This window comes from Artibeus jamaicensis, unplaced genomic scaffold (assembly GCF_021234435.1).
Source record: "Artibeus jamaicensis isolate MK-2021 breed Jamaican fruit bat unplaced genomic scaffold, CSHL_Jam_final scaffold_3307, whole genome shotgun sequence".
Lineage (NCBI taxonomy): Eukaryota > Metazoa > Chordata > Mammalia > Chiroptera > Phyllostomidae > Artibeus > Artibeus jamaicensis.
The window spans coordinates 1,985,829-2,012,530 of record NW_026522040.1 but is presented as its reverse complement, the minus strand read 5'-3'; the positions used below and the strand labels follow the sequence as shown (position 1 = coordinate 2,012,530).

Genomic DNA, 26,702 nt, shown 5'->3' with positions numbered 1-26,702 from the left:
GGGCGCAGGGGAGACCCCGGCTCACAACTGACCCCCCCGGGTGCAGAGTGAAGGGAGACACTCTGCTGCACACACATTGCAGAAGGACACCAGGTAACCACTGGGGCATTCTTTTTTTGTTTTTGTTTTTTGAAAAAGAAGAAAACTGCGCAAATATATACAAAATACTGTCCATCTCTCCTGGGCCGGCAGAGCGGCCATCCCCCTGCTTGTCTGCACAGCCCGGGGTGCTGGTCTCCGGGGCACTTGTGCCACCACTCCATGGGGCTCCCGTTTCCGTCACTGCGCAGGACAGCGTCCCGAGCCCCCAAACAGCCTTTCCCTGAAGATTCCGGGCCCTGGCTGGGAGCTGGAAGTGGAGCGCCGCGTCTTCCTGTCCCATCTCTCCCTGCGCCCAGGACCCTTCTGCTTCTGAGGAAGTCCTCCAGGCATCCCCGTCACACTTTATGGGCCAGGAGGGTGGTCAGCTTGATCTTGCCATCCATGGAGGCAGTGAGGCAGGTCCCGCAGTCCATCGCCGTGCTCCAGTCCACGGTGACCACAGGGGCTCGGTGGCCACCCAGGCTCAAGCAGCTCTCCAGAACCTTCTCGTCCCTGCCCAGCTGTAAGAGGACAGTGGGGGGAGGGGGGTGAGCACTCACCACTCACAAATACATCCACTATTCCCCCCAAACCACCTTGAGCCTGGGGGCTCCCCCAATCTGAGGATGTGCCTGGGCACACGTGCCCACCTTTCCAGAAAGCCTCTTTAATTTCTTGGACTAGGAAACACCTTCATTGTCTGGACTACAGTTGGTTCTTCATCTGAAGTGGACAACAAGTCTCTGGTATACTCCAAAAGAAAGAATTTCCCCTGCCGCCTTTGACTTGCTGTGGGCCCTGCCCCACCCTGCTGCTCTCCCCTACCGCGGTTACCGCCCCAAAGCATTGTATCACAAGTCCCCTTCTCAGTTCTAGGCCTGCTCCCCCAGGGATCACGAGCTGCAGGAGGGCACATCTGGGGAGCTCCTGCCATGTGTCCAGCCTGCAGCACCCAGAACGCACTGGCCCCAGCAGGCGCCCCCATCAATGCGCAAGCCCCCTCTCCTCCACCCCACAGCGCCAGCAGGCCGGGCCTCCTGGGCAGGTGCGAGGTGTCAGGAGGCAGTGAGGAAAGGGAGACTGGGACCCACAGACACCGTCCATGAGCAAAAGACTGGAGGTGCACAGTGTTCGTGCAGAAAACATCTTTCACTGTCCTCAAATGCTGACGGATCGTAAGTGGGATCTGAAATTCATTATATTCCTTAAGTAATTAGGCCCCATGGTTGGCATTTTAAAAATTATACAGAGGAAGATCTTTTCACCCATTAACTGGTTACAGAGAAAATCTGACTGCAAATCATACAAACTGATTGGGACAAAGGACAAAGCCCGCATGAATAAAAATCAAACACATACATACACACGGCATGCATACAGCAACACATAAAAATCATACGGAGAGCAGAGCAGAGCCTACCTGACACTCAATGTTTAAATAGTGAAATAAAATTAGGCCTGCAAACGAAAAGTGTTACAGTATTTCCCAACAATAATTACAAGAAATCATGGAGCCACCCAAAGCCTCGCATCTGTGGGAAAGAAGAACCTCGCTGAAAGTGCGCCCAGACTTCCGGGGCTGCACTCCAGCTCAACAGACGAGAAGGCTGCTTCTTCTCCTCTCCTCCCTCCCCTCCCCCCACCCTGCAAAGCCTGCCTCCCTCTCCTCCCAACTTCTCCTCCTCCTCCTCTTCCTCCACAGGTCTCGGGTCCACAGGCTGCCCTCCGAGGGGGCTTCCCCAATGGCCCAGCTTCCCCTACTCAGACACCCAACACTGCACTGTCTCCCACAGCTGGTGCCCATTTCTCTTCCTAGTGTGAGTGTGAGTTCGAGGGAAGCTGAATCAGACTTTCTGCGTCCTGGTGCATGCCACAAACTAAGGCCATAGGGCCCCCTACAACTGCTGTCACTGACAGATGAGCCAGGACACTGAGCACACAGCCCCCGAGCAGAGGACCTCCCACCCGGTGACTCTACCCACAGAGTTGGTACTGCCGTTGGGCGGAGCTAATGCCGAGGCTGCCCACGGAGAGCGCCTGGCACCGGAAGTAGAGGTGCGCTTAGGCCACCAACACAAAGTCTCATCACTTGTCTGTTTGGTAATACTAGTAAAATAGAAGATGTTTATGATTTCATACAATTACACAAAAGGAGATGCATGAACCACAGAAGCTCTGACATGAGAACTGAAGAGAGAAACTGAGGGACAAAACAAAGTGGACGACTTACGTCACAGTCTGACAGTTCCCACCCCCAGATCTGCCTCAGCCATGGGCTGTAACGCCCCTGACCCGTGGGACTTCCAGTGCAATGATAAATCTAAATCCGGTTACAGTCGATACAATGGGCCACGTAAGCACTGACCTGTCGGGAGTGAGCTTCCCCAAACCAACGCACTTCCCAGCCCTGCTCCCCACTTCTGTTTTCCACAACAGGTATTATTATAGAAAAGGAAGGGAGGCAGAGGAGGGGCAGAGTCTCGTCAGAGGACAGCGAGTGGGCCAGCGGAGACGGGCGCGTGGCTCTCTGCCCCCACTCCTCTGCCCGCATGCAGCTCTGCTTGAGCTGGGAACCAGCCCAGCAGCAAGGGGGCTTCGGGCACAGTCCACCCCGGCTCAAAGGCTCCTCCCGGGCCACATGAGGCAGGGGCAGGGACAGAGGCCCTGCTCGGCCTTGCACAGCCCTCCAGGGAGGAAGAGCCCTACCCACCACGATGCCCCCAGGTACCTTGTAGATGACGCCTCCAGTGGCAGAACATGTCAGCATGTAATTTCCCTCCGAGTCGAAAGCGAAGAGCCGGCCCCTGGGAACTTGAACCTGCTTGTAGCCACTGTAACCAGACAGCACAAAGGGGCCGGTGGCATCTGTGGGGAGGCTGAACTCGGACACCTTCTGGCCACTCTTGTGGATGTTCCACTGGATGAACTGTAAGTACAGAGCACTCTCAGCAGCGGGCCGGCCCCCAGGGTGGAGGCCGTGGGCCCACAGGCCACCCGGACAGGTGGCGGGATGGCCTACAGCCTCATCTCCTCCAAACACAATGCAAGCATTTTTCAGGGAAGGAGTTCTAGAGAAAGGGTCAGCACCCTGACATCACGGTGTGACCTTCCTCTCTGGCCTGACCCCAGGAGGCAAAGGGCAGGCAACGGCTTTTGCACGGACGCCTGTCTCTCAAGCAGGGGGAAGGATTCAAGTGACCGTTAATATTGCGGTCGGTATTCTTGGTATTATTAGCGTCAGGACCCAAGTGGGGTTTTCTGACTAAGGACTCCCCAAAGTAGAGAAGACAGATTCCGGATCACTTCCAGGTTCTCAGCAGCGCAATGAACCGCACATGCGCAGTGCGGTTATAAACGGAGCTTCGTGTAGAATTCTCCGGCCGACCCTGGGACGGGCTGCCACCCCAGCAGATAAGAAATCAGGCTTTACGGGACAAGTCCTCTTCCCGTGGTTTCCGCGTGATGCGCTGGCTACCCCCAGGAGGAAGGACGTGGCTCCTCCCCTTTCGGAAGAATGGCCAGCTGCCTCTGACCTTCACAAAGATTCTGTGAGACTGGTTACTTTTATTATGCCTCCTCTGTGGAGGACAAAACTCAGGCCGGGAGGGGCCCAAGGTCACAGAGCTAGGACAGGGTGTGATCAGAATTCAAACCCACCCACCAAGCTGCGTTGCTCTCCAGATGCTCAGGTAGCTGCCTGCGCCAGGGAAGGGAAGTTCTGGACCTACGTCCTGCTCCCACCTACCTTCCCGTCTTCGCCGATGCTGTACACGGTGTTCTCGTCGTAGCTGAACTCCACGGAGCACACCTCCCCGCAGTGGGCCTTCCAGCTCATGGCGCACTCGTGCTGCTGCATGTCTGCGGCAGCCAGGCGGAGACACAGTCAGGTTCCCGCCCCGGACCAGAGAAGCATCTGCCCAGGGCGGGAGGCGCCTCCCACCTTGTTCCCAGCGGAGGGGAGCTGTTTGGGAGCTAGAGGGCCCCCCAGAGCTGAGCCCTGCCGGCGGGGGTCACTGGGAGCTGCAGCTCGCTCATTCTCTCCTCTGCTGGGTCTAATCTGCCACCTCACCCATCTTAAAGAGAAGCTTCTTTCGCTGGGGCTAGAGTGAGGTTCAGGAATCCAGGGTGCAGCCTGAGCTCGTCTGTAAGTCTAGGAGGACACAGGAGTCCTTCTTAGGAGGCTTCCGTAACTCCCCACCAGGGATCTGCTGAAGACACGGCCCCTTCTCCCACCTCAGGCTCTCTGACTCTGGGCCTCCCGGGTCAGCTGGCACGGGCATCTTTAAGCAGCACCCCGGATGGTTCTGAAGCACCCTGTTCAGACGCTTCATGGGGACAGTGAACCAGCCACACTGAGTGGACAGGGTGGCATTACTCTCGCGTGTCCTCCTGGGTCTCACTCAGGCCAGGAGGACTCACATGGAACACCTCTAGACTGAAGGGCTGCACCCCTCCCTCCTCGGACACGGACGTGTGCAAGGTGATTGCAGAGGTTCGGAAACGGCCAATTCTGACCAACCCTAAGTTCTTTTACGAGCACCCTGAACTGCGGCTTCGCTTACAGCCCAGCTGGCAAAAGTCCAGCTCTCTTTCCTGGGCCATTTCGGGAGGGGCCCCAGCACGGAGGCTTACCAAACAGCCGGATGACACCATCAGCCGCCCCCGTGACCAGCAGGTTCCCATTGTGATTGAAGGCTGTGCAGTTGATAGCAATGGGCCCCGGATCCAGGGAGAACTGGAGCTAGAAAAAAAAAGCCAACTAAATTTTACAATGTAGCAGAATAATAAACCAAAACTGAAGACAAGTTTCGTCGGAAAGGGGAAGGCGTCCGAGATTGGGGAGAGTGCGCAGGCGCGTGGAAAGCTCCGGACGCTCCATCTTTCAGCCGCGGTGGCGCACAGCGCTCACCTCAGGGCCTTTCCTCTGCCCTCTGCACCCCTGTGGGTTCAGTGTTCTTCCGTATATATTCAATGTGTAATTAAAATTTTTTTAAAAATAACAAGTAAAGCTAAAATTGCAAACCGTGGCCAGTGCCTTAGAGGGCAAGGAGATTAAGGGGGCCTAATTACACAGGGCTGTGCGAGAAGCAGTAAACAGGTGCTGGTGGGCGGGCTCTGCCAGAGGCGGTGCGGCAAGGCCCTCCTAGTGAGGGGACAGCGTCAGGAAGGTCCCGTGCTGCAGGTGAGCACAGGAAGTCCAGTGGGCTGGGCAGGGGGCAGGGTCACAGCACTCAGGGCCCCGAGGGGATGCAGGCGGGACACATGGACGAGCAGGAAGGACACACGTCAGGGTCTCCTTGTTCCAGGCAGTGCTGGGGGCAGGGGTGGGCGCTACAGTAGCACAGGCCTGCAGCCAGCTGTCCAGCTGAGGGGCACCAGAGAGCGAGTCTTGGACATGTTGCTGGAAACCCAGAGGAATTGTCAGACAGGAAACACGTTTTGGAGGCAGCACTGACAGAGGCTGCTCACGGGCTGATTATGTAGGTGAGGGAGGAGTATGGGCCCAGAAAGGTACCTGGTCCCCAAGGGAGACGCGTTTGCCCAGATGAGGAAAACCAGAGGAGCAACAGACGGGCCGGGCCGGGTGTGGGGGTCGGGAACTCCTGTCTGCCCCTGACAGGCGTGGACACCTGCGAGACTTCCCTGTGGGACCATGCGCCATCACACAGGTAGGCGTGGCGAGACACACACCAGACACTTGGAGCATAGCCCGCTGCCGAGACCCTTCGGGTGTCTGTCCCGTAACATCAGGAAGCTGTTCCACACAAAGGCTACACCGCTTCTGAGCACCAAACTGATTTTAAGAAACATCACTGCCCTTTAAACAGGTGAGTGGAAACATCACTTACTCTCTCTACGGCAGCAGCCCCCAACCCCGGGGCACAGATTGGAACCAGTCCGGTCCATGGTCCCTTAGGAACCGGGCTGCACAGCAGGAGGTGAGCGGTAGGGGAGCAAGCAAAGCTCCACTACACTAAGCATCTGAGCGCTGTCTCCTGTCTTCCACCTGGCCCCCCTGCACCGTGGAAAAACTGTCTTCCACAAAACTGGCCCCTGTTTCATGCAAAAAGGAGGGGGACTGCCACGCTAGGGCTCAGGGCCATGGCTGTGAGCACCTGTCACTGCTCAGGTGGGAAGGGGTCCTCAGTTCCTCATTCCTCATGAAATCACTGGCTGTCACATGGCTATCCCTCGCTAAAAACATGCATGTGTCCTCACACATCCAGCTGCTGCTGTAATTTCTGTGCGACTCTAAGTTAACAGGGAGGCAGAAGGAGACACCGGTTGTCTCCTGAAACATACAACACTTGAATGTGTAATAAAAGAAACCAGGCTGAAAAGGCTGTATGATTTCAAGTATATGATATCCTGGAAGAAGCAAAATTATGAAGACAGTAAAAAGATCGTACACTGCCAGGGCGGGGGGATGAGAAGGCAGAGCACAGGGGCGTGCGAGGGCAGTGACACTGCGTGTCACTGTGTGTCCACCCAAACCTGCGGCACACAGGGAGCTGGGACTCTGGGTGAGGATGTGTCGCTGGGGGTGTATCGACCGCAGCGAGTGCCCCGCTGTGCGGCGATGCGGGCTGTGAGGAGGCGGGGGATGCGGGCAACGGCTGTGCCTGCCTCTGAATTCCGCTAGGAACCTCAAACTGCTCAAAAATAAAGTCTTTAAATAGAAAGCATTTAAAATGAGCCACGAGAGCCCTGTGGGAGGCTCTGTGTGGCTTCTAAACTCGAGGCACAATTCTGAATGACTTCCGCCGCCAGCAGTCGACCCACTGGAGTGTCACTCCTTTTCACTACCTAGACCGTGGCACACCCTCACAAAGCAGTTTCGGGAGGCCGGAGTGGGGGGGAGGGGCACAGAAGCAGAGGGAGTGCGGGCTCTGCGCACCCCCAGGAGGGGCAGCCCCGGAGACACTGGGGGGCAGGCAGGCCTGTACCTGCTGCTTCATGGTCTTCGTGTCCCACAGCAGCAGCGTGCCGGGAACCTGGTTAGTGCCCTTGCTGCCGACGTCCTGGGCCGAGAAGTCCACCTGGGAAGGGAGGCTCGGCGCTGCAGCCGAGCAGACGAAAGAGGCCCCGCTGGGGCTGCAAGCCAGAGACAGGATTCTGCAACACACCACGGGGAGGGGAGGGATGAGCTGGGACCAAGGCTCCCGCAAAGGGCCGGCCCACTGCCCGGCAGCGCACAGGGAGGGGCGTGGCCTCCAGCTCACCGGGGCATGTCGTCATTGATGTTGATTTCACAGAGGTTCTTCTTGGCTTCCGTGTCGTACAGGCGCACCGTCCCCACACCACTGCCCAGCAAGAGCTGGAATGACAAGGGCCGGGAGGGGTGAGGAGCAGCAGCAGGAGGGCTTCGGAGGACCAACCGGGGGCTCTCCCGTGAGGTCTGAACGGGCTGCAGGGGGGAGGCGCTGTCCACCTATCCAGGTTGTTCAGGAGAAATCTGACTAAAAGCGACCTCATTTAAAAAGTAAATAAAGCCATCGAGGCTAACCTCGAACGGAGGTAAAACCACACATAGAATCTGGGGATGGGAGGGAGGCATCGCCCCACATACACCCAGAAAGGTTCTCGCTGATTAAATGAGACCCTCTGTTCTGTCCTCCTTTTCTTGTCATCTTAAATCCCAGCTGCCCCAGCCTCTCCTTCTCCCTCCTGACCTACCTACCCACCACCACCTCCTTGGGTGCCACCCCGGGTGGTCATGGGGCCATTTGCGTGTCTAGGGACAGCTGTGGCTCTGAGCCTGTAAAGGCCTCCAGAAAAAAATAGAAGAAGCTATCCTTGCCTTCAGGACCTTATGATTCACTTGGTGAAAAGCTTCAGATAGAGAATCACCAGAAGAAAGCACCAGAAGCCGGTCTGCAGGGAGCCCCCAGCAGGGGCACCACCCATGTTAGACCTCAGCATCCCCTTGGCAGATGAGCACTGGGTGTGCCCCGTGCGGCCCGAGGGCCTAGGATCGTAACTATAGTGCTTGCAGTTGCCCAAATTATTAAAAAACAAGGTCTGCCCCTTGGGTTGCCTGCTATGATCCCCTCAAAATGGAATACAACAAAACAAAAAAACCACAAAGCAACTTTACCTCCTCAGGCCAATCTCAAACATTAAAGTCCAGAGGGAACAAGAACACTTGTACTGTTGGTGCAGGCGATCACACCCGCGGGAAGCACCGCCACAGAGGGCGCCCTTCCCCACCAGCTTCAGCCACTTCCCTCGGCCCTGGCCCTGGCGCAGGAAGGGCTCCCAGCAGGAGGAGGGGGCAGCAGAGAATGTTCTGGGTGGGTTGTGGGAACTGGGGACGGATGGCAGGACTGATGGCGAGTACAGGAAGTAAGCCGTCTCTCCCCAGACAGAAGGCAAAGCGAGCCAGACCACCACAGGCAGGAAGGCGCCCTCTACCGCCTGACTGGAGAGATGCCCCAGGTGGCACTGGGGTCTCTTTTCAACTCTTCTTGAACCAGTAACTTCCCAGCTGCCCCCAAACAGGAGCCTGCAGGGACAGTCCTGGATGTGTGGTCCCTGAATTCCCGAAGAGGGAGCCAGGGCGGGGTCGGGCCTGGCTGCCTAGACTCGGCCTGCGCTGGCTGACCCGCTGCTGGACAGCCCGGGGGATCCCTTTGCAGACACAGAGCGAGCAAGGAGGGGTTTACTCACCAGCCGGTCCCGCTTGGTGGCCCACTCTAAAGACAGCAGCGGTGACTTGGAGATGGAGGATGCTTTGGTCTGCATGATGGGGTTGAAGGACCACACTTTGATGACCCCGTCTACATCTAAGCTGGCAACCCGCCTCCCCGAGCAGTCCACCCTAAGACGAAAGGGAGGGGGAAGCCGTTAATGTCCGTCGTCCTCAGCTAATTCAGATGGTTGCTCTCTCTGACGTTCTGGCTGTGTTTATTTTATTTTATTTGGCTTATGTATTCACTATGCTTTTTACTGTTGTGTTAGCGTGCATCCTCTGTGCTTACCAAGAAAACCGCTTGCTGTTAAACAGTACGTCTGGCAGCCTGGCAGCGGCCTCACGCATCTCATTCGCTGCATCTGTTTATTCACTGTCTAACAACTACCTATGAAAGACCTATTATGTGCTGAGCCCTGCGATAAAAACTACGCATAGAACAGTAAGATACTTGGCCCCAGCCTCAGGCACTGGAGACTGGCCGCCTCCTGCACTCGGCTCTGGGGCCCGTCAGGTCTGTGAGAGTGAGGCACCTGCCCACCCTCCGAACATTACACTCTGTGAGGGTCTCCTCATGAAAGGCCATGTTCTTACCATGTGCAGGTAAAAACCTGTATGTGGCAAATGCAGGGTGGGGAAAAAGTAGGTTTACTGTTGTTCTTATGGAAAAGAATGCAGTAGTTAATAAATAATAACACAAGAATAAACTCTATTTTGTGTACTCAAAACTATAAACCTACTTTGGCCCCACCCTGTATTTATCTAAAACCCCAACATAAAGCAAATTAAAATGGAGTGAGCCTTAGGGGGTACAAATAAAAGGCAACTGTCTCTGAGACACAGAGTCCCGCGCTCCGGAAGGACAGAGGCGGACGGGGTCCACAGTGGCTCTGAGCAGGATGGTATCACATGCGGACGGCGGCAGGCGGGTCCTCCTCTGACTCTGAGGTGTGACCACGGTCCTTCAGGAACCGCCCACTTTCCACACTTCCTGCCGGCCACACCACGCACACACGGCGCCCTGGGGAGGCCAGCGCTCTCCCTGGCTGGGCCTGGCCCGCCAGAGCCCACCTGCAGTGCATGATGGAGGAGTGGTGCTCCCCGTACTCCTCCTGCCCCAGCACGATGAACGGCTGCTCCGGGCGGACCCCTCCACCCTCCGGGCCGGCGGTGGCAGCCCGCGTCGGCGTCTCCAGTGCCTCCACGTGGAGCTCCGGGCAGGGCTCTGGCTCCGGGCCACAGGCTTCAGGCTTCTTCTCTGCACACTGTGCCAAGCAAAGTGGGGGGCGGGGGGGTTAGTCAGCCGTGACAGGGCGGTGCTGGGCCCAACCATTCGCCACATGCAGGCATGCACTGCAGGACAGGGAGGGTGCCAGGCCACAGCAGACTGCGGGATGCTCTCGGTGGTCTCCGGGCCCAGAAAAGCGAGCTCTGAACTGCAAGAGCAGGGCCCAGTCAGCCCAGGAGAGGGAGGTGCCTGCTCTCCCGAAGCCCCCCGCTTCCAGACCTTGCTCTTTCACAGGCCCTGCTGAAAAAGTCAGGAGACACCACCTTGACAGACCAGGCCTCTGAGGCCTTTATAACGGGCAAGTAGCCCCGGTGAGGAGATAAATGGTCAGCAAGGGGCCAGGCAAGAGACTCGGGCTGCAGATGCCATGGGCTTCAATCCAGAGTATTTGAGGGAAATGGAGGCAGCTTATACTGCCCAAAGAGCAGCCCCTGCCCCATGTTCAGCAGTGAGGGGAGTCCGGTGCTCAGTGTGGCACAGGCTTGGTTGCAGAATGACACTGTGTGGATGCCTGGCCCTCTGGGCAGAGACTCCGGCAGACGGGCCTTGGGGTGCAGGAGAAAAGGATCGTGAGATGAAGCAAGTCTGGGGATTCTGCACTGAACCATGGGAAGGAGGTCTCTGTCCTGCCAAATCTGGGAGCCTGTGACCTGCCAACATTAATATGCACAACTAACCTAAGAGAGAAATGCAGCATGCAAGGGGCCCCAAACCGGTTTAATCACAGGACTCATCTTGTGGGAACATTTCCAGTTGGCATTTTATGGCCCCTCTTTAGAAAATGCTGCGTCACCAAGGGGGGGTGGCCCGCTGGAGAGCACAAGCAAACCATGAACAACTGAAGTGCAAGCGATTAAACCCAGCTCGGCAAAACCACACTCCATACCCGAGCAGAAAGCATGAGGGATGCAGGCGGGCCTGCCCCACCCCACCATTTCCCACGGCCCTCTGGGGGGCATGCGTGGGGTGCTGAGGACCCGCCTCACCTGCAAAGTCGTAGACAAGAGCTCCTTCCTTTCTTTGCCATGATCCTGCAGGCGCCGCTGACGGTGCTGTGACCAGTTGGATTCCCCAGTGGCCAGCCCACTGAACAGGCTCTTCCCATCCTTGGGCCCGCACGCCGGGTCCTTGGCCTTAGAGGTCTGGGGGATGAGACACCAGGCTGTGAAAAGTCTCTTCCTGTCTGTGCCCACGCCATGACACCTGGGCCAGGAGGGGAGAAGAAGCCAGGGAGTGGCTTCTCGACCTAACAGCTCCTGGGTAAGTTTTCTCCCTGGCCATGCCGAGCAGGTACTTCAAAATGTTGCCCTCGTATTGGTGGGCAAAGTCAAGAGTGAAACGTGGGCACTCCGGGTCTCCTCCTTTCTGTTCTCTCCTCCCATCACGAGAGGACAGGTCACCAGTACTCCTCAGCCTGTCTTATCGCTGTCACCTGGAAGGAGGTGTATATATGCCTCCTTGATCTGATCACAATTACCTTAATCAAGGGGGAAGAGATCAGCACTCACTAAGCAACGATGATGAGGAAGGTCAGCCCCGACACTTGGTGCTCTAAACGTTTACAAGGAACAGTATGTTTGGGCAATACAAAAAAAAGTATGCAACACACAATCACCTCTCTGGAGGGGGAAAGGAACGCAGTACCCTTTGGGGTCAAGTGTATGACTAAGCCAGCTAATGTGAACGAATATTCAGGTATTTGGAAATGATGACTAGGCAACCAGAAATTCTTAATAGAAATTATTGGTAACTCAACGACCTTTGAGCAAGATGAATTATACAGAGAGGAAACTGGCATCTTGTGTCTCCTTTTCATAATAAGAGTGGTCAAGTCAACCAAGCTTAGAGCAAATAAATTCAATAATCCCCATCCCACTCCCATGGAGAGAAGGTTCTTAATCAAAACCCTTTTAATTAGTTTGATTTTTTGAGAGAAAGAAACATCAATCAGTTGCCTCCCATATGTGCGCTGACCAGGGACAAAACCTGCAACCTGGGCATGTGCCCCGACCAGGGCTTGAACCCAAAACCTTCTGGTATATGAGATGATGCTCCAACCACCGGAGCCAAACCAGCCAGGGTAGTCAGGAGCCTTTTTAAAAGGAGTTGCCTCCTGATCTCCCTTCCAGATTATCTGGCCAGGATCTCTTTTTCCAACCTTATTCCCACAAATTGGAATGGTAAAACATCACCCCCATATTTTTACAGGGATAGGGATGCGAACAGCCACTCAGGTTTGAGACCAACAGCCCGCAATGCATTTATACACAAGCCCTGAGTCCAGAGAAGACACTCCCCCAAAGTCTGCCGGCCTCTCTAGCTCTGCTGCTTGCTATTTCTTATGTTAGAACAACTTAAGATGATTTACAGAGATTCCTTTAGACCCTGGAGTCATGTGAACCATTAAGAAAGGAAATTACAAGGGACTGGAGCCTACTGTGGCTGACCAGCAAAGGTATTTGTTATTTTTGGTTTTTCTGACTGAAGCAACCTCCAGGGAGATCTACTGATGTTGTAACAGATGTTTCTTCTGGAGAAAGTACTTGACTCTCCAAATTCGGCTTCTTTGGGAGAACTCTTATTTTAAGGGTCCTTAGTCAAGATAAAAGAAACAATCTAAGAAGAAAATTAACAACCACGACAATAATAGCACTGGCATATTTTATTCACTAAATCTTACATATGCAGGGCACCGTGCTAAAAACTTTACAAACACTCCCTTAAAGGTGGAGACGTTATTTGGACGCGAGGAAGCAAGGCTGAGGGACGTTAAGTTACGTGCTCTCTACGGGCACGACTTGAAAGAGCTGAAATTCACACCCAGCTCCGACAACAGCTCCGAGAAACCTGAAGAAAGCAAGTCCATGAAGGGAACATGTGGAAGAAAGTGACACTGAGTAGCAGAGATAAGAGATGTCCCAGTCCTGGAGCTAAATAACAGAACTAAGACAAGGCCCTTCTCCCAGTGCTCAATGGGGGCCACTGTTGGGAAGGACCCCGTGGTCCATGGAACGCTGGGCCGGTTCCACGGTTTTCGAAAGTGCAAGGCTTCTCTGACTTCCCAGAAGGAAAGGCAGTCACCACAACTGATAACAGAGAGGGTCTGAGGGAACCATGGCATCCCTCACATGGCCCCAGGAGGGTGTGCTCACTCCCCGGGTGGCGACCCAAGGGTGTCAACCCCCATTACACAAGTCCATTGATTCCTTCTCATATTGACGGATCCAGAGAGCAAACTGCTCAAAAGGGAGAACTCCACAGGGGTAGCTACACACGTATCAGACAAAGGGGACTTGAAGCCAAGGACTGTGATAAGAGACAAAGAAAGTCAGTACATATTGATAACAAGGTGAATTCATCTAGAAGCTGTAAGAATGGTAAATATATACACAGCCAATGTTGGAGCACCTACTCATAAATCAAACATTCACAGACCTAATGAGAGAAACCGGCAGCAATACAGTAAGAGTAGGGAACTTCGATAGCCCACTTTCAACAATGGCTAGATTATGCAGACAGTAAGGAAACATTGGACTTGAACTACACATTAGATCAGAAGGACCTATCGGACACTTACAGAACATTCCATCCAAAAGCAGCAGAATACACATTCTTCTCAAGTGCCCATGGAATGTTCTCCAAGACTCGTCATGTATGTTAGGCCACAAAACAAGTCTCGACAAATTTAAGAAGACTGAAATCATATCAAGGATCACAATGGCATAGAACCAAAAATCAATTACAAGAAAACTAAAATATTCACAAACATGTGGAGATGAAACAACAAGCCACTGAACTACCGATGGGTCAAAGAAGAAATCAGAAGAGAAATAAAACATCTTGAGATAAATGTAAATGGGAACACAACAAAGCAAAATCCATAAGATGCAACAAAAGTAGGTATAACCCAGCCCTGGCTGGTGTAGCTCAGTGGATTGAGCGCGGGCCTGCGAACCACAGGATCGCGGTTCAATTCCCAGTCAGGGCACGTGCCTGGGTTGCAGGCCGGTTCCCTGCAGGCCAGTGCCCAGCAGGAGACGCACAAAAGGCAACCATACATTGATGTTTCTCTCCCTCTCTCCTTCCCCCCTCCCCCTCTAAAGATAAATAAATAAAATTTTAAAAAAAAAAGGAATCTCCCCTTTAAAAGTAGGTATAACCCTACCTGGTGGGGGGGACTGAGCTCTAGCCTGTGAACCAAAGGGTCACTGGTTCGATTTCCAGTCAGGGCACATGCCTTAGTTGCGAGCCACGTCCCCAGTAGAGGGTGCGTAAGAGGCAACCCCACACTGATGTTTCTCTCCCTTTCACCATCCCTTCCCCTCTCTTTAAAAATAAACAAATAAAATCTTTGTTTAAAAAAAAGTAGTTCTAAGAGGGAAGTTCAAAGCAATAAATATCTACACTAAGAAAAAAAAGAAACGTACACCTCGAGAAACTACAAAAAGAACAAATGAATCTCAAGCTCAGTTGAGGGAAGGAAATAACAAAGATAGGAGAAGAAGTAAATAAAATAGAGACTAAAAAGCCACCAGAAAGGATCAATGACACTAAAAGCTGCATTTCTATTTTAAAAGATGCACAAAACAGACGAACCTTTAGCCAGACTTAAAAACACAAAAAAAACAGGCCTCAAAAAAATAAAATTAGAAATGAAGAATTCCAAACATTTCTCCAAAAGCCTAACATGTTGGCAGAAGAGATGAAAGAACTGCCAGTGGAAGCCATGTTTTCTGGACGCACAGGTGGTCACGGGAATTCCACAGCAGCCAGGGAAACAGCGCTGGGCCGGAGGAGGATCGGCGCCCTGGGCTGACAGTTGTTTTCTACAATGGGGGGGTCCTCGAAAGGGAGGAAGGCTCGAAAACCCAGGAACCCGCAGGTCTGACAGATCTAGCAACCCGACCGAGAGATCTTCACACTGGATATCTGTGAAGCAAAGGAAAAGAACCCAAATAAAATTGCATCCATGCCCAGGGAAGGCACATGGACCACAGCGGGGTCCTCCCTCAGAACCAGAGGTGGGAAAGGCTACAGAAGGGAGAAAGACACTATGTTCTCTCCTTGTGTACCCACTGCACCTGATAAGTGGTGTCTTTTCCTTTTCCAATGCTGGATATTAAGAATGCTCAATTCGCCCTGACTGGTGTAGCTCAGTGGATTGAGCACGGGCCTGTGAAGCAAAGGGCAGCTGGTTCAACTCCCAGTCAGAGCACATGCCTGGGTTGCAGGCCAGGTCCCCAGTAGGGGACACATGAGAGGCAACCACACATTGATGTTTCTCTCCCACTCTTTCTCCTTCCCTTCCCCTCTCTCTAAAATTAATTAATTAATTAATTAATTAATTTAAGAAAAAAAAAAAGAATGCTCAATTCAGTTGGCCCACACTAATGGAACAGGGTCGCTTAGGATAGATAGACTTCAAATTCCTCTAGCTGACACAAACGCCATTTTTAACACTTCCCCAACATGGACAGAAAATAGGTCGAGAAGTACCAAGTGGAGCTTCTCTCACAAGTCAAGATGGCAAGGATGCTGTCCAGCACATCATCAGGCCGGGGACTGGGCAGTGTGCCAAAATGCAAATGAATGTTCCAACAGGCGCTACCGGAAGGCCCTACAACAAATTCAGAACTGTCTTTATAACGACAGGCCAGTTCATACCAGGAGAGCCGTTGACCTCAGTGTGACCCACAAGAGCCTGCTCACAGGAGACCCTTTCCTTAAACCGTATCTAAGTTACTTACTAAGCAAGGGTGAGCAACAGCCAAAAATGTGCTCAGAGCTGATAACTGCCGCCGACCACAAAACACTTTAATAAGCAGACTAAGGTAAACTTATGTCTAGCTAGATGTATCTGACTTACATAAGTGTTCGCTATGACTTAACCAGTAATTCAGTTTCATTGTAAGAGCATCCTTCATAACAATCTTGCAATGGCCCAAGTTATGTTCAGTCACATTTCATCACAATTGACCCTCTCTCCTGCAGTTCAGGAGAGAGATTTTTGACCCATGTCTCATCACCGGACCTCCTGGCTTCTCACTCTGAAGAAGGCTATAAATTAATTTTCAGTGGCAGGAGCAGAGCTTAGCGGGCAGTCATCCGGATGGGACAGGAAACAAGTCCCAGCAATCTGATCTCCCCTGAAGCAAAATAAAGGCACTCAGAAGACAGGCCCTTGACACACAGAAATCACCGGATGACGGATGGGCAAGCAGGCGCCTCTTCCCCAGCCTGCTGAGAACCATGGGAACAGCCCCAAGGGCAGCTGTACTTACCACGGAAGTCTCAATAGCAGTGAGGTAATTTGAGAATACAGATGTTTGTGGACGCTCTGTTTTCTTTACATGACAGCCAATTAGACCTTATCTTTGTAACTAGTAATTCCCACGTGCAGTCCCTCTGCTCACTGAGTGGGTGTGGAAGGAGTGGAATTAGGGCTGGAGGGAGGGAGGGAGGAAAACTGCAGGCCAAGGAGCCTGCTGCTGAGATGCCCTCAGGGGCTGCTGTTCCGACGATCCCTGGGGGCCTGGGAACCCTGGTTTGACAGCTACTTCCGTTGGTTGTTTATATTTTGCCTCCAGATTCAGATCCAAAGCACAGAGAGAGAGTTTTCACCCTTTATTTTGCTACCTACAATGCCATGAACATTTCAGTAACAATGACAGCAGTTACAGCAACCAATTCATTACAAGTGGGCAAAATAGGGATGTGACAGAAACTTATACTGATACATACAAATAATGTTTAAAATAGGAAAGCTTAATCATTTTATGTGCTGCTAATTTCCTGGTAAAAAGAAAAGAGGAAGTTCTGGTAACAGTGAGAAAAAGGCTAGACACTTAAGATGTGCTAACAAAGCAAGGTGACTTTAAAAAACACCCAGTGTCATTTTCTAGTGAGTTAAAAACAATATATCATTAAAATCATAGGAACTGATCATACAACCTACTGTATTTGGTATTGGTAAGAGAGCATCCCAAATTATACACTTAAATTTGGCCATCTGTTGTAATAGAGGAATTAAAAAATCAGAATGTCCCCCCCTAGAGGAGGGGAACCGGGACGGTGAGGGGTCTAGAAAACAAACCGTAAGTGTGAACAGTTGTGGGGAGAAGGAGGGATGAGCAGAGTGCTTAACAGGGAAGAGACAGGAAGGGCTGTCCTATGAGAAGCCTTGGTCTGAGCAGCTCCAGAAAGCAAAGCTAAGCTCAGTGAGTGTAAATTATAGAAGTTTCTACCGACAGCTTTACAATGGGCAAATGTTTCCCACGTTGGCAAGGAGTGAGCTCCTCATCACAGGAGGCAATCAATCAGAGAATGTGCCCCTCCATCCAATAGGAGGGTGGGCCAGATTCTGACTTTAAACTGCCCTTGACTTTAAAATTCTTTGATCATCTTGAAACTCAATTCTACTAGTTATTTTTAGAATTGAAACATCAATACTGAGTCTAATTAATAAATCAGTAAAACAAAACAAAACAAAACAAAACAACGACAAGGGATGGAACCACTGGGTTTTTCAGACGTAGACAGCTGTCATCTCCACTCAGGAAGTGGAAAGAGGGCAACCTCTATCTGACACATCGCGAGGTGGCCTGAGCTTTGAATGTATCCTAGAGGCAAGGTAAGGAAGGTTTGCTACAAACTATACATTCTCACCCTCATCTCCTAACTGTGAAGTGCACAAAAAAATCCCAACCCTTAGACCCTGAATACCTAAAAGGCAAGGCCACAGGCTTCACCCAAAAAAACTTGTCTCTATGTTTCCCTTTAACTGTTTAACACACTTGAACTGTGTCATTTCATGCACACTCCAAGGGACCTAGCACTCCCTGCATCATTTATAACACCTACAAAAGACTGCCCATGAAAGAGGTCTGCAAAGCGAACGGTAAAACATATTCAGACTGGAATTCCAATACGTTTGAATTTCAAAAAAGCAGTCGTAGGTACCATGACTTAGTTTTGACTCGTGAATGCTAAGGTTATGGTCACCGCATCTGCTGGCACCACAGGTCTTAGAACTGACTCGGGGATCCAGGCAGGCCAGCGCCTTCACCAACACAGCTACTGCCCTGGCCAGCGTGTCTCGGCTGGTTGGGTGTCGTCCTGCAGACTAAAAGGTTGTGGGTTCGATTCTCGGGCAGGACACACGCCTGGGGCGTGCAGGAGGCAACAGATCAATGCTTCTCTCTCATGTTGGGGTTTCTCTCCCTCTCTTCCCCTCGCTCTAGAATCAACTATAAAAAATACAACTACTACTAGTAAAATGCATTGAGTCCTTATAATCTGCCCAGCACTATCTATACCAAGAGCCCTTAGATCTGCTCAATTCATTCACTGACCACCCCCCCCCCCCAGGGAGTAAATACTATTATTACCACCCCCAAGCAAATTGGGGGGAGCTTTAGCAATCTGAGCAAGGGTGACAAACCAGGAGGGGGCGCTAAAAGCACACTTACTTGACCCCGAAGCCCCTGCCCTTTCTAGACTGGTGCCCAGCTCAGCCGCTGCCCTTCAACAGTGGTCCCGAACCCAAGCACCCGGCTAAAAGCCCCCATAGCCCATTGGCAGCCCCGTAGCAGCCCCCTGCCTTCCAGGCACAGGGAGCTGCCCCAAACTACTGTGGCACTTGCAGCTGTTGTCCAGCCCCGGGGGGCAGGACTAGGACGGCTCCCTTTATCTGTAACTTACACGAGTGCAGTGAGAGAGAAGCAAATAAAGCGTAACACTGGGCCTGGGAAACTTCCACTCTGGGGCATTTCTGAAAGCGATGAATCCTGACCATCTCCGCAAGAGAAACAGCTCAGTGGGCCCCGCAGCTGTTTTGGGTATACTATACGCTAGCAGAAAAGGAATTCTGCAAGCTTCTATACATGGGAAAAAATAGTCAAATTCCTTTGCCAAGTCAGTAAGTCCCAACTTGTACAAAAAAATTCATCACTTCAGAAGTAACTCTAATTTGCTCTTTACCTACATACTACTTTACATTCCCCACAACTGAAAATACCAGAAGCCTGAGCCACCAAATCACAGTCACAAGCCCTCCTGAGAGCAGAGGCGATCTCTGAGAAGAGGGGGGACCCCTCAGAGCGACTTCCTCTCGCTGCCGTCCACCCCTCCACCTGCTGAGTGTCCAGAGCTGGGGCCTTCTGAGAGCTGGCACCGTGACTCAGGCACTGGTCAGAGGGGCATGTGCTGGGGAGGAGAGACGTCCGCAGGTTAGACGTGGGTCTGAGGCTGGGCGCTACCTTGAGTCGGCATGCACACATCTGTCTACAGCATGTACGATTCCAGTGCAGGCAAGGTTTGGAGGGGGTGGGGGCGGAGTGCATTGAGTGGGGGTTCCCCCTACTGCCTCAGTCCCTCCACTGCACTCCCCCTCTCATCCTGCAGAGCTGCCACTGTCTATGGAAGGAGGTGTGGATTTGAGATCTCACCAGCATACCCACGAAATCAGCCCTAAGCGGAAAGCAAACACATCTCCCCTGGACAAGTAGGTCTGAAAGTACAGTCAGAAGTCAGAGGCCTTCTGGCGGGAGCTAGGAAAGCGGGACCTGTGCTTACCTGACCACTGATGGACTCTTTCTTGGCTGAGCTCTGAGCCTGAGGGGGGCCCTGGGCAGGTGACAACCTTGAGGGGCTCTTCTTACTCTGAGGCAGCAGCGAGGACAGGAAGCCCACGCGAGGTGACTGGGAGAGGGCGGTGTTCCTCTGGCTGCACACCATGGCTCTGGACAGGCACACACAACACGAGGTCACAGGGCTGCAGAGGGCGGGGGAGGAGCCGGAGCACAGACCTGCAGGGCTACGGACATCGCCTCAACCGAGGTCACGCACGGGCTGTAAGGCAGCGTGATCGTTAGCGCTACAGCACATACCAAAGACAGGCGCTGCGGGAGGTCTACACTCTCCTTTGAGGGCCCTGGTAAAAGCTCAGAGGCTCTGTGTATATTCCTGACATGTTTGAAACGATAATCTAGATATATTGGTTTAAATAAATCTCGCATGAAAATTAACTTCACCTGTTTCTTTTCATTTTTTTTTAACATAGCTTCTGAAAGTTTTTAAATTACATTTCCTGGCTTGCATTTTATCTCCATCAGATGGTGCTAGTTCAGACACAAGAGCGGTTTCGCGGGTGCGGGACTTGGTCCCCCGCAGGACTGGAACCTGACGCACCCACTCACTCACCCACTCATGCACCGTGACCCCTCTGTGCCCACATTCCCTCAACTGCTACTATTGTTATGACTATCAACTGGGTCTCCAGGTTTGCTGGCCGTTTGATTAATGTCGCTCAGACACCTAACCCCAGCCTGTCTACCTCTTCAAACCCTCACACAGGAGCATGTTTCCACTGTGGAATGCATCCAACGTGCAGCTGCCTATCTTTCCAACCACAAGGTACTGCTCTCAATGCATAAAATCTCCCAACTTTAGGACACAGTTGTGTTTATTTATCCAGGCTGCACAGACCTGGATGTGCAGGCGCCTGGCAGAGCTGGACAGGCTCAGAGGACCTCCGAGGCCAGGGGAGCTCACGCAGAAAGCTAGGCAGCAAGGATACTGAGCGCAGGAGGCTTTTTGGCAATTCCACACCTCCAGGAGCAGCGGGGCCAGGGCGAGGTGCTCCTCAGCTAAGTGCACAGGCGACAGAGGGGAGGAGGGGGCAAGGCCCTCACACACACTCACAGTTCCGAGTCCCCCAGGCGGTCCATGTTGGAGACATAAGGAGGCAACTTGTGTTGGACCAAGGTCTCTTCCTCTTCTGGCTGTTGCTCCTCTTTCTTTAGTCGGTGGATTTCGGCTTGCAGTGCAAAAAGCTACACAGAGATGGGGCCGAGTTAATTCACGACATCACCTCGCTGGGACAGTTAGACACAGCACGTCCCTCACCCAGCCTCACTGGCTGCAGAGGCCACGCACCCTCAGTCTCAGCTTGTCCCACTCTCTGCTCACTGCAGACGGGACGAACGGGAAAGTGCAGCTGTTACTTGACTACAGTGAGGTGAGAAACTAAACCCGTGGGCTACACAAAACCTGCTTTTTTTCCCCTTTTTATCATTGGACTCGCTTCCCTTTTATCATCAGACTCGCTTCCTCCTGAATTCACTGAGAAAAACAGCTCCACCCAGTCCTGCCTTGCTCTTGGGAAGCTACAAAATCAGACTTTGGAACTCTCACGGAAAAGTGTTTTCACTGGGGTTTAAACAGCATTTCTTACCGTTTGCCTGAAGAAAATTATACACACACACCCGAGACCCAAGCACCTTAAACCCCCCAATCTAAACAGTTTATAACCTTTCTTGTTCTGAAAAATCTTCCTTTTTCTAAAGATATCTTAATTTCGAGACGGATAAGTGCTCCTCAGGCAAAATGTAGAGGCAACTGTGGGTCCCTGGGCTCTGTCATTGTTCTAAACTAGAGAAACGCAGAGCTGAGCAGAACAACTGAAATGTATCTGGGTTGGAAACAATCCAGTTGTGGATTCAGGTAGAAAGGACTGGGGTGGGGGGAGGCACGAAATAGACACATGGAAACAGGTCAGTTGCCAGGTGGCATGAATGCATGAATAATCATTTCCTCTTAGAGGCTCCTTGCTGGTGCTCTGCCGGTCATGTGACACACATGACTTACAACGTGAACGTCGCCTTTGCTTTTCAGAGCCTGCTACAGCCCCCAGGTGCCAGCCCTGGTTTTCTGGTGACACTCCTTCCCAGAGTAGTGCTTTCCTACACTTCACCAGCCCACCACCACCACTGCCTGACTTCAAACATGAAAGCGGAAGTCCTTCCCAAGACGCAAGTATGTTTAGAACCAACCTTCTGACGCAGAACTTCATTCTCCTCTTGAACCTGGTTGGTCCTCTGGCACTCCGCATCAAAGTTCAGGATCACGGGGACTGGTGCACGAAGTTAAAGAATAAGCCTGCCTGTGAAACGCCTCAGAGGCCTTCCCAAACTCCTGACACAGCGGTGTCGCCCTTGAACTCGAGAGGTGGGGAGTGAAGCACAGACACGGTGCTATGGGCTCCTCTTGACCTTACAAAGTAGTCTCTCGCTTGAAGCCAGGCCTGGCCTGACTTTGTTCAGACAGACTTACAGACACATGACAACCTGCCTGGCTAGCCCCCAGAGAGGACACAAATGCAAACCTGAAGTTCTCTCCCAGCGCCAGCAACAAAGAGCCACATCCCTGGGCTTCACAGCCAGCCTAAGCTTCAGTAACATTCAGCTAAGAGCAAGCCTGGGGCCACAGGCTCTGCAGGCAGGCTGCAGCTGCTCCACCAGCTGGGCAGAAGGATCAGCTTCTCGGCTTTCCCCTACCCAGACTGAACCTCTCCCCGGCAAAGGTTTAGACTGGAGAGAAAGCTCTCTGCAGGCTGAACGGCCACATGCCACCATGGGTACATCCACATTGTAGGTCAGGGTGTCAGTCTTTCCCAAGCACCTCAAACAGCTTTGGTCGGGAGGAGCGAAAAGCAGGCAGGGCCTCAGTGCTGAGGAAGTGAACCGTGGCTCGAGTGGGCACCGTCTGGCACTGAAAAGACCTGGAGGGACATTTTCAACTTCCCTAGAGGGCCCATGAGGTTGTGCCTTAACCAGCTCCGGCCTGAACCCCCTGCCGGTTTCATCTGAAGGCCTCCTGGATGAAGAGCAGCAGCAAGGCCAGAAGAAAGGCAAAGCTGGCGAGAGCAGAATCCACGGCAGCCACGGCACAAAAGGAAAGGGCCCCCTTCCTACCTCCACCAGCACATGGTCCTCCCAGAGGCCAAAACGGCCGCCGAGGATGGGCCTCCACAACACCCCATGTATCAGTGACTCACCAGGCAGCCCCACTCAAACCAGACTCCTTTCTCCCACTAGAATTCCAGCCTAGAGAGCGTCAGCAAGGGATGATGGTCCCAGGCCGTGGCACCGCAGGCATTTCAGGACAAAATGGTAAATATGGTATGCTGTAAGCAATTTACATTCTCTCCTTTCTCACGCAACCACACACATATTCTTAAAGCGGTTCTATTTTCTGGCAAGTTGAGGAACACTGAGGTCACGGCCAGAGAAGGCGACCCAAACAGGAACATAGGGAGGAGGTTCCAGACCAGGAAGTGTTCTCACGTGCTACCTAATCCCAACAAAGGCAAGCGAAGTCCTGAGGGACACAGAGAGGGTGCTCTCGAGGATGGCTGGTTTCACTAAGAAGCAGCTGCCTAACCAACACCTGTATCAGCTGAGAGAGGGCCTCAGCCCTATTTGAGGGCCCCTCTCACAGCCCAGCACTAGCACCCCACTCTACCACAGTCCCCGCCCAGCCATGCATGGCAGCTATCACTTCGGCAGCAGAGTGTGAGAATGAAGACTCAGGATTCCCTGGCCTACCGACAAAACTAACCACAATCTGTTCAGCCCCCCTCACATGACATATGACCATGAACCTCGGGCGCTTTGCAGAAGAAGTGATTGCATCAAGAGCAGTGACCACTGGTCACATTGTCTGGCTGCATCAGTGACCACATTGTCTGGAGGCATCGGGAGAGGCCGGCGGTGCCAGGCAGCTGAAAGGATATGCATGCACCGAAACAGGACGCTCAGGAAGTTATGCAGGGACACAATGAAGGTGTCGGCCCACTGTCGAGAAAAGTAGGTGGCAAAGGTGGGGTTGGTGTCTGGGGATGGCAGGAAGGGCAGGACGAACCAATCCTTCCACTCGGCCTGGTTCTGCAGCTCCGTGGCCTGCTTTGCAAAGAACTCCTGGGCCTTGTCATTTCTGTTTGTCTGCCAAGACACAGAGGAGGTGGCACAGAGGGGGAAGAGAAAGGAGTGCAGAGTAAGATTCTTCATCACTGTACAACAGAGAGCCTGTGGATATCAGCTAGGTAAGTGGCCAAACATGATCTACAAACTCGAAAAAAAATAAAGGAAATCATCACTCGTTTCTCGAATTCCTTGTAATTTCAAAGAGGCTGGCTGAAACTTAAGTGCTGATAATAAATGCTATCCTAAAAACGAGTTCCTAAATTGATTTTCAAATACTGTAACTACGTCCCCAGGTCAGTTTATAATCTTTATTACTCAAATTTTAACCCAGCTACTTATAGTCTCTAAAACACCAGCCAGGCTTACATGTTAAAACAAGAGAAACAGGAATGAGGAAGATAAACCAGATGATCTCCAGATAAGAAGGGGGGAAAGATTAGGAAAATGGTCAATAATAACTTGCATGGTGACTGTTCCACCCTTCCCCAGAGTAACACAGAGAGTCCTCCTTAGGGGGTGAAAAGAAAACCTGTTTCTGGATCAAATAACTCTTTCCTTCAAGAAATCCTGGAACCAACAAGCACCTGAATTGTGTAGACGAGATAAAAGCGGAACAGGCTGGTTTTCAGCTTGTTGATGGTGGGTCTATATATATCCTCCAAGCGGCTGAAGAGTCGCCGCTCCAGGTAGCTCCAGTAATCCCGCAGGGCAGCCAGGTCATACACCTGCATCAACTGCTGCAGCTGGTCCACGATCTTGTCCACCTGGTGAGAGAAGGCGATGAAGGACTGAAGGGAACCCTCCCCTCACTCCCAGATTTAATACAGCTTTTTCCCTCTTGCTGTGGCTTCTAGATATTTTAAAAAAATCACTTAGCAATCTATAAAACTTGAAAAACTTATTAATGTGCTAGCTTTTAAGCTATTTTCTGTTGTTCGATATATGGCTTGACCCTCTAGTAAGTGTGGAAATTTCAGGTGTAAAAACACCGACTCGGGAAGCAAGAGTCGTGGGTCCAGGTCTTGGAAAAGACAGTGAGACAGACTCCCCCCCACCGCTCCATCACGCCAGAGGGTGCACTGACTGACTCCTTGAAGTCATCCAAGCACCCCCAAAGCCCTTGCAGCTGCTCGGAATGTCAGCTGAAGAAGTCACCTCCTTCTAAGAAGCAATTACGCCAGAGTACACAGTGTAGAAAAGGTTTATGGCTACCAATACCAATCCAACAGCCCCACTTTAGAGATCAGACCCTGAGGCCTGGAAAGCTGTAATGCTTTGCTTTTGCCACTAAGTAGCCACAACTTCGGCAAGCCAGGCAACGGGTCTCCTAGCTCCCTTCTGACACTCTTGCTGCTAGCTCACTTCCTCTTTCTCAAGTCACCTGTCAACATTCATTGAAGTCAGCAATCATACATGTATAAATTCCAAGAACTTCTCAACGGAAAATCACATCTTAGCGGGGGAAATATAAAGTATTAAAATGCGCAAGGAGGTCTTCCTCACCTGCTGAAGCAAAATTGCCAATGAGTCACCGACAAGGACATTTTAAACAAACACTGAATATACTTGACCCCAGCCATCATTTCGGGCTGCAGACCCCTTTGCTCCCAGTGCCATCGGAAGCAAATACAAAATATTTGCCTTGCCCAAATTCAACCACCTACCCAGCCTTAGCTCTGAAGGCCTTATCACCATCCCAGACAACGACTGGGCCAGCAGCACCTGCTGGAAGGCTGGGGTGGAGGACGGAGCCCTGAACCAGGAGTTAAGGGACCTGGGCGCCAGCCTCGGCGTTGCTCCTGACTCGCTAGGTAACTTCAGGCAAGTCCTGTACCCTCCTCGCGAGGCCTCAGTTCCTCATCTGCCCGCTGGGGCCAGATGCACTGAAGTCGAAGGCCCCCAGCCCGGTGACAGCGCTGCTCCCGCCCCTAAGGGGAGTGTTGGGGAAGAGCCCGCTCCGGGCTCCCTCAGGGCCGCCTCTGCCTCCGCCGCGCCCGCCAGTCTCTCACCCGGAACCCCTTCTCCTTGTCCGCCTTGATCTCGGCGTCCAGCTGCCGCAGCGTGTACGTGAAACCGCGGAAGAGCAGGTACTCCCGAACCAGCTCGTCCGTGCGCTCCACGGCCTCCGCCATCGCTGCGCCAGCGCCTTGAGGGGCAGCGGGCTAGTGAGGGACGGAGGGGCGGGGCTTCGGCCTCACTGGGCGGGGCCGGGAGCGGGCGCCAGTTACGTCACGCCACGGCCGACCTACCAGCCCGTACGCACTCCCTGCCACACGCCTGTGGCCCCGCCCTGCCCCCATCCCAGCCCCGCCCTATTCCCCGCCCAGCTGTCCCGTAATCACCACCCAACCCGAAGAGCGACTGGAAGACGTAATTCTCTCCTCAGCTTCCTGGCAGCAGTGGCAGGGGCTTTGTCGTTTGAGTTGTTGAAAGTGGAGGCAGCCATCCAAGTCAACTAGCATTGGACCTCGACCACATCCCAGATAGTCACGAGGTGGCCGGGGGGGCTACCCTGCTCATTTGCATTATATCACGGAATCCTCTAAGCCCTACCCCCATTTTGCAAATAGGAATCTGGAGTCCCCAGAGATAAAGGGACTTGTATGAAGTCACACGACAAAGTGTGCCCTTAGGGAGATCTAAGTCCCCCAAAGGCCCTGTTTGTGATATTATACTATCATTCTGCAAGATTTTACCATTGGGGAAAACTTGGTAAAGCGTACATGGGATCTCTTTGTATTATTTCTTACAACTGCATGTGAATCTACAATTATTTCAGAATAAAAAGTTTAATTTTAAGAAGTGTGATACAGAACTATAGATGTAATATGATTGTTTTTATAATATTTTTATATCATACACACACAAAATATTAACA

General features: G+C 52.4%; 1 protein-coding gene across 1 annotated transcript; it reads right to left on the bottom strand.

Annotated features, from left to right (window-relative positions):
* Positions 1-94: 94 nt before the first annotated feature.
* Positions 95-26,006, bottom strand: WDR91 (WD repeat domain 91). The gene is made up of 15 exons (XM_053657110.1): positions 25,834-26,006; positions 24,409-24,588; positions 23,636-23,842; positions 21,893-21,976; positions 20,763-20,893; positions 19,635-19,800; positions 11,048-11,203; positions 9,845-10,038; positions 8,752-8,902; positions 7,305-7,399; positions 7,029-7,197; positions 4,714-4,822; positions 3,827-3,939; positions 2,810-3,007; positions 95-602 (listed from the first exon to the last, which is right to left on the bottom strand). The coding sequence occupies exons 1-15, from the start codon at positions 25,954-25,956 to the stop codon at positions 438-440; spliced, it is 2,241 nt and encodes a 746-aa protein (XP_053513085.1). The 5' UTR covers positions 25,957-26,006; the 3' UTR covers positions 95-437.
* Positions 26,007-26,702: the final 696 nt, after the last annotated feature.

Coding starts and splice junctions, on each gene's coding strand:
- WDR91 (XM_053657110.1), bottom strand. CDS start 25,956: ATGGCGGAGGCCGTGGAGCGCACGGACGAGCTGGTTCGGGAGTACCTG. Junction 7,400..8,751: donor CCACCAAGCGGGACCGGCTG/GTGAGTAAACCC, acceptor TTGTCATTCCAG/CTCTTGCTGGGCAGTGGTGT. Junction 3,008..3,826: donor GCATCGGCGAAGACGGGAAG/GTAGGTGGGAGC, acceptor CTGTACTTACAG/TTCATCCAGTGGAACATCCA.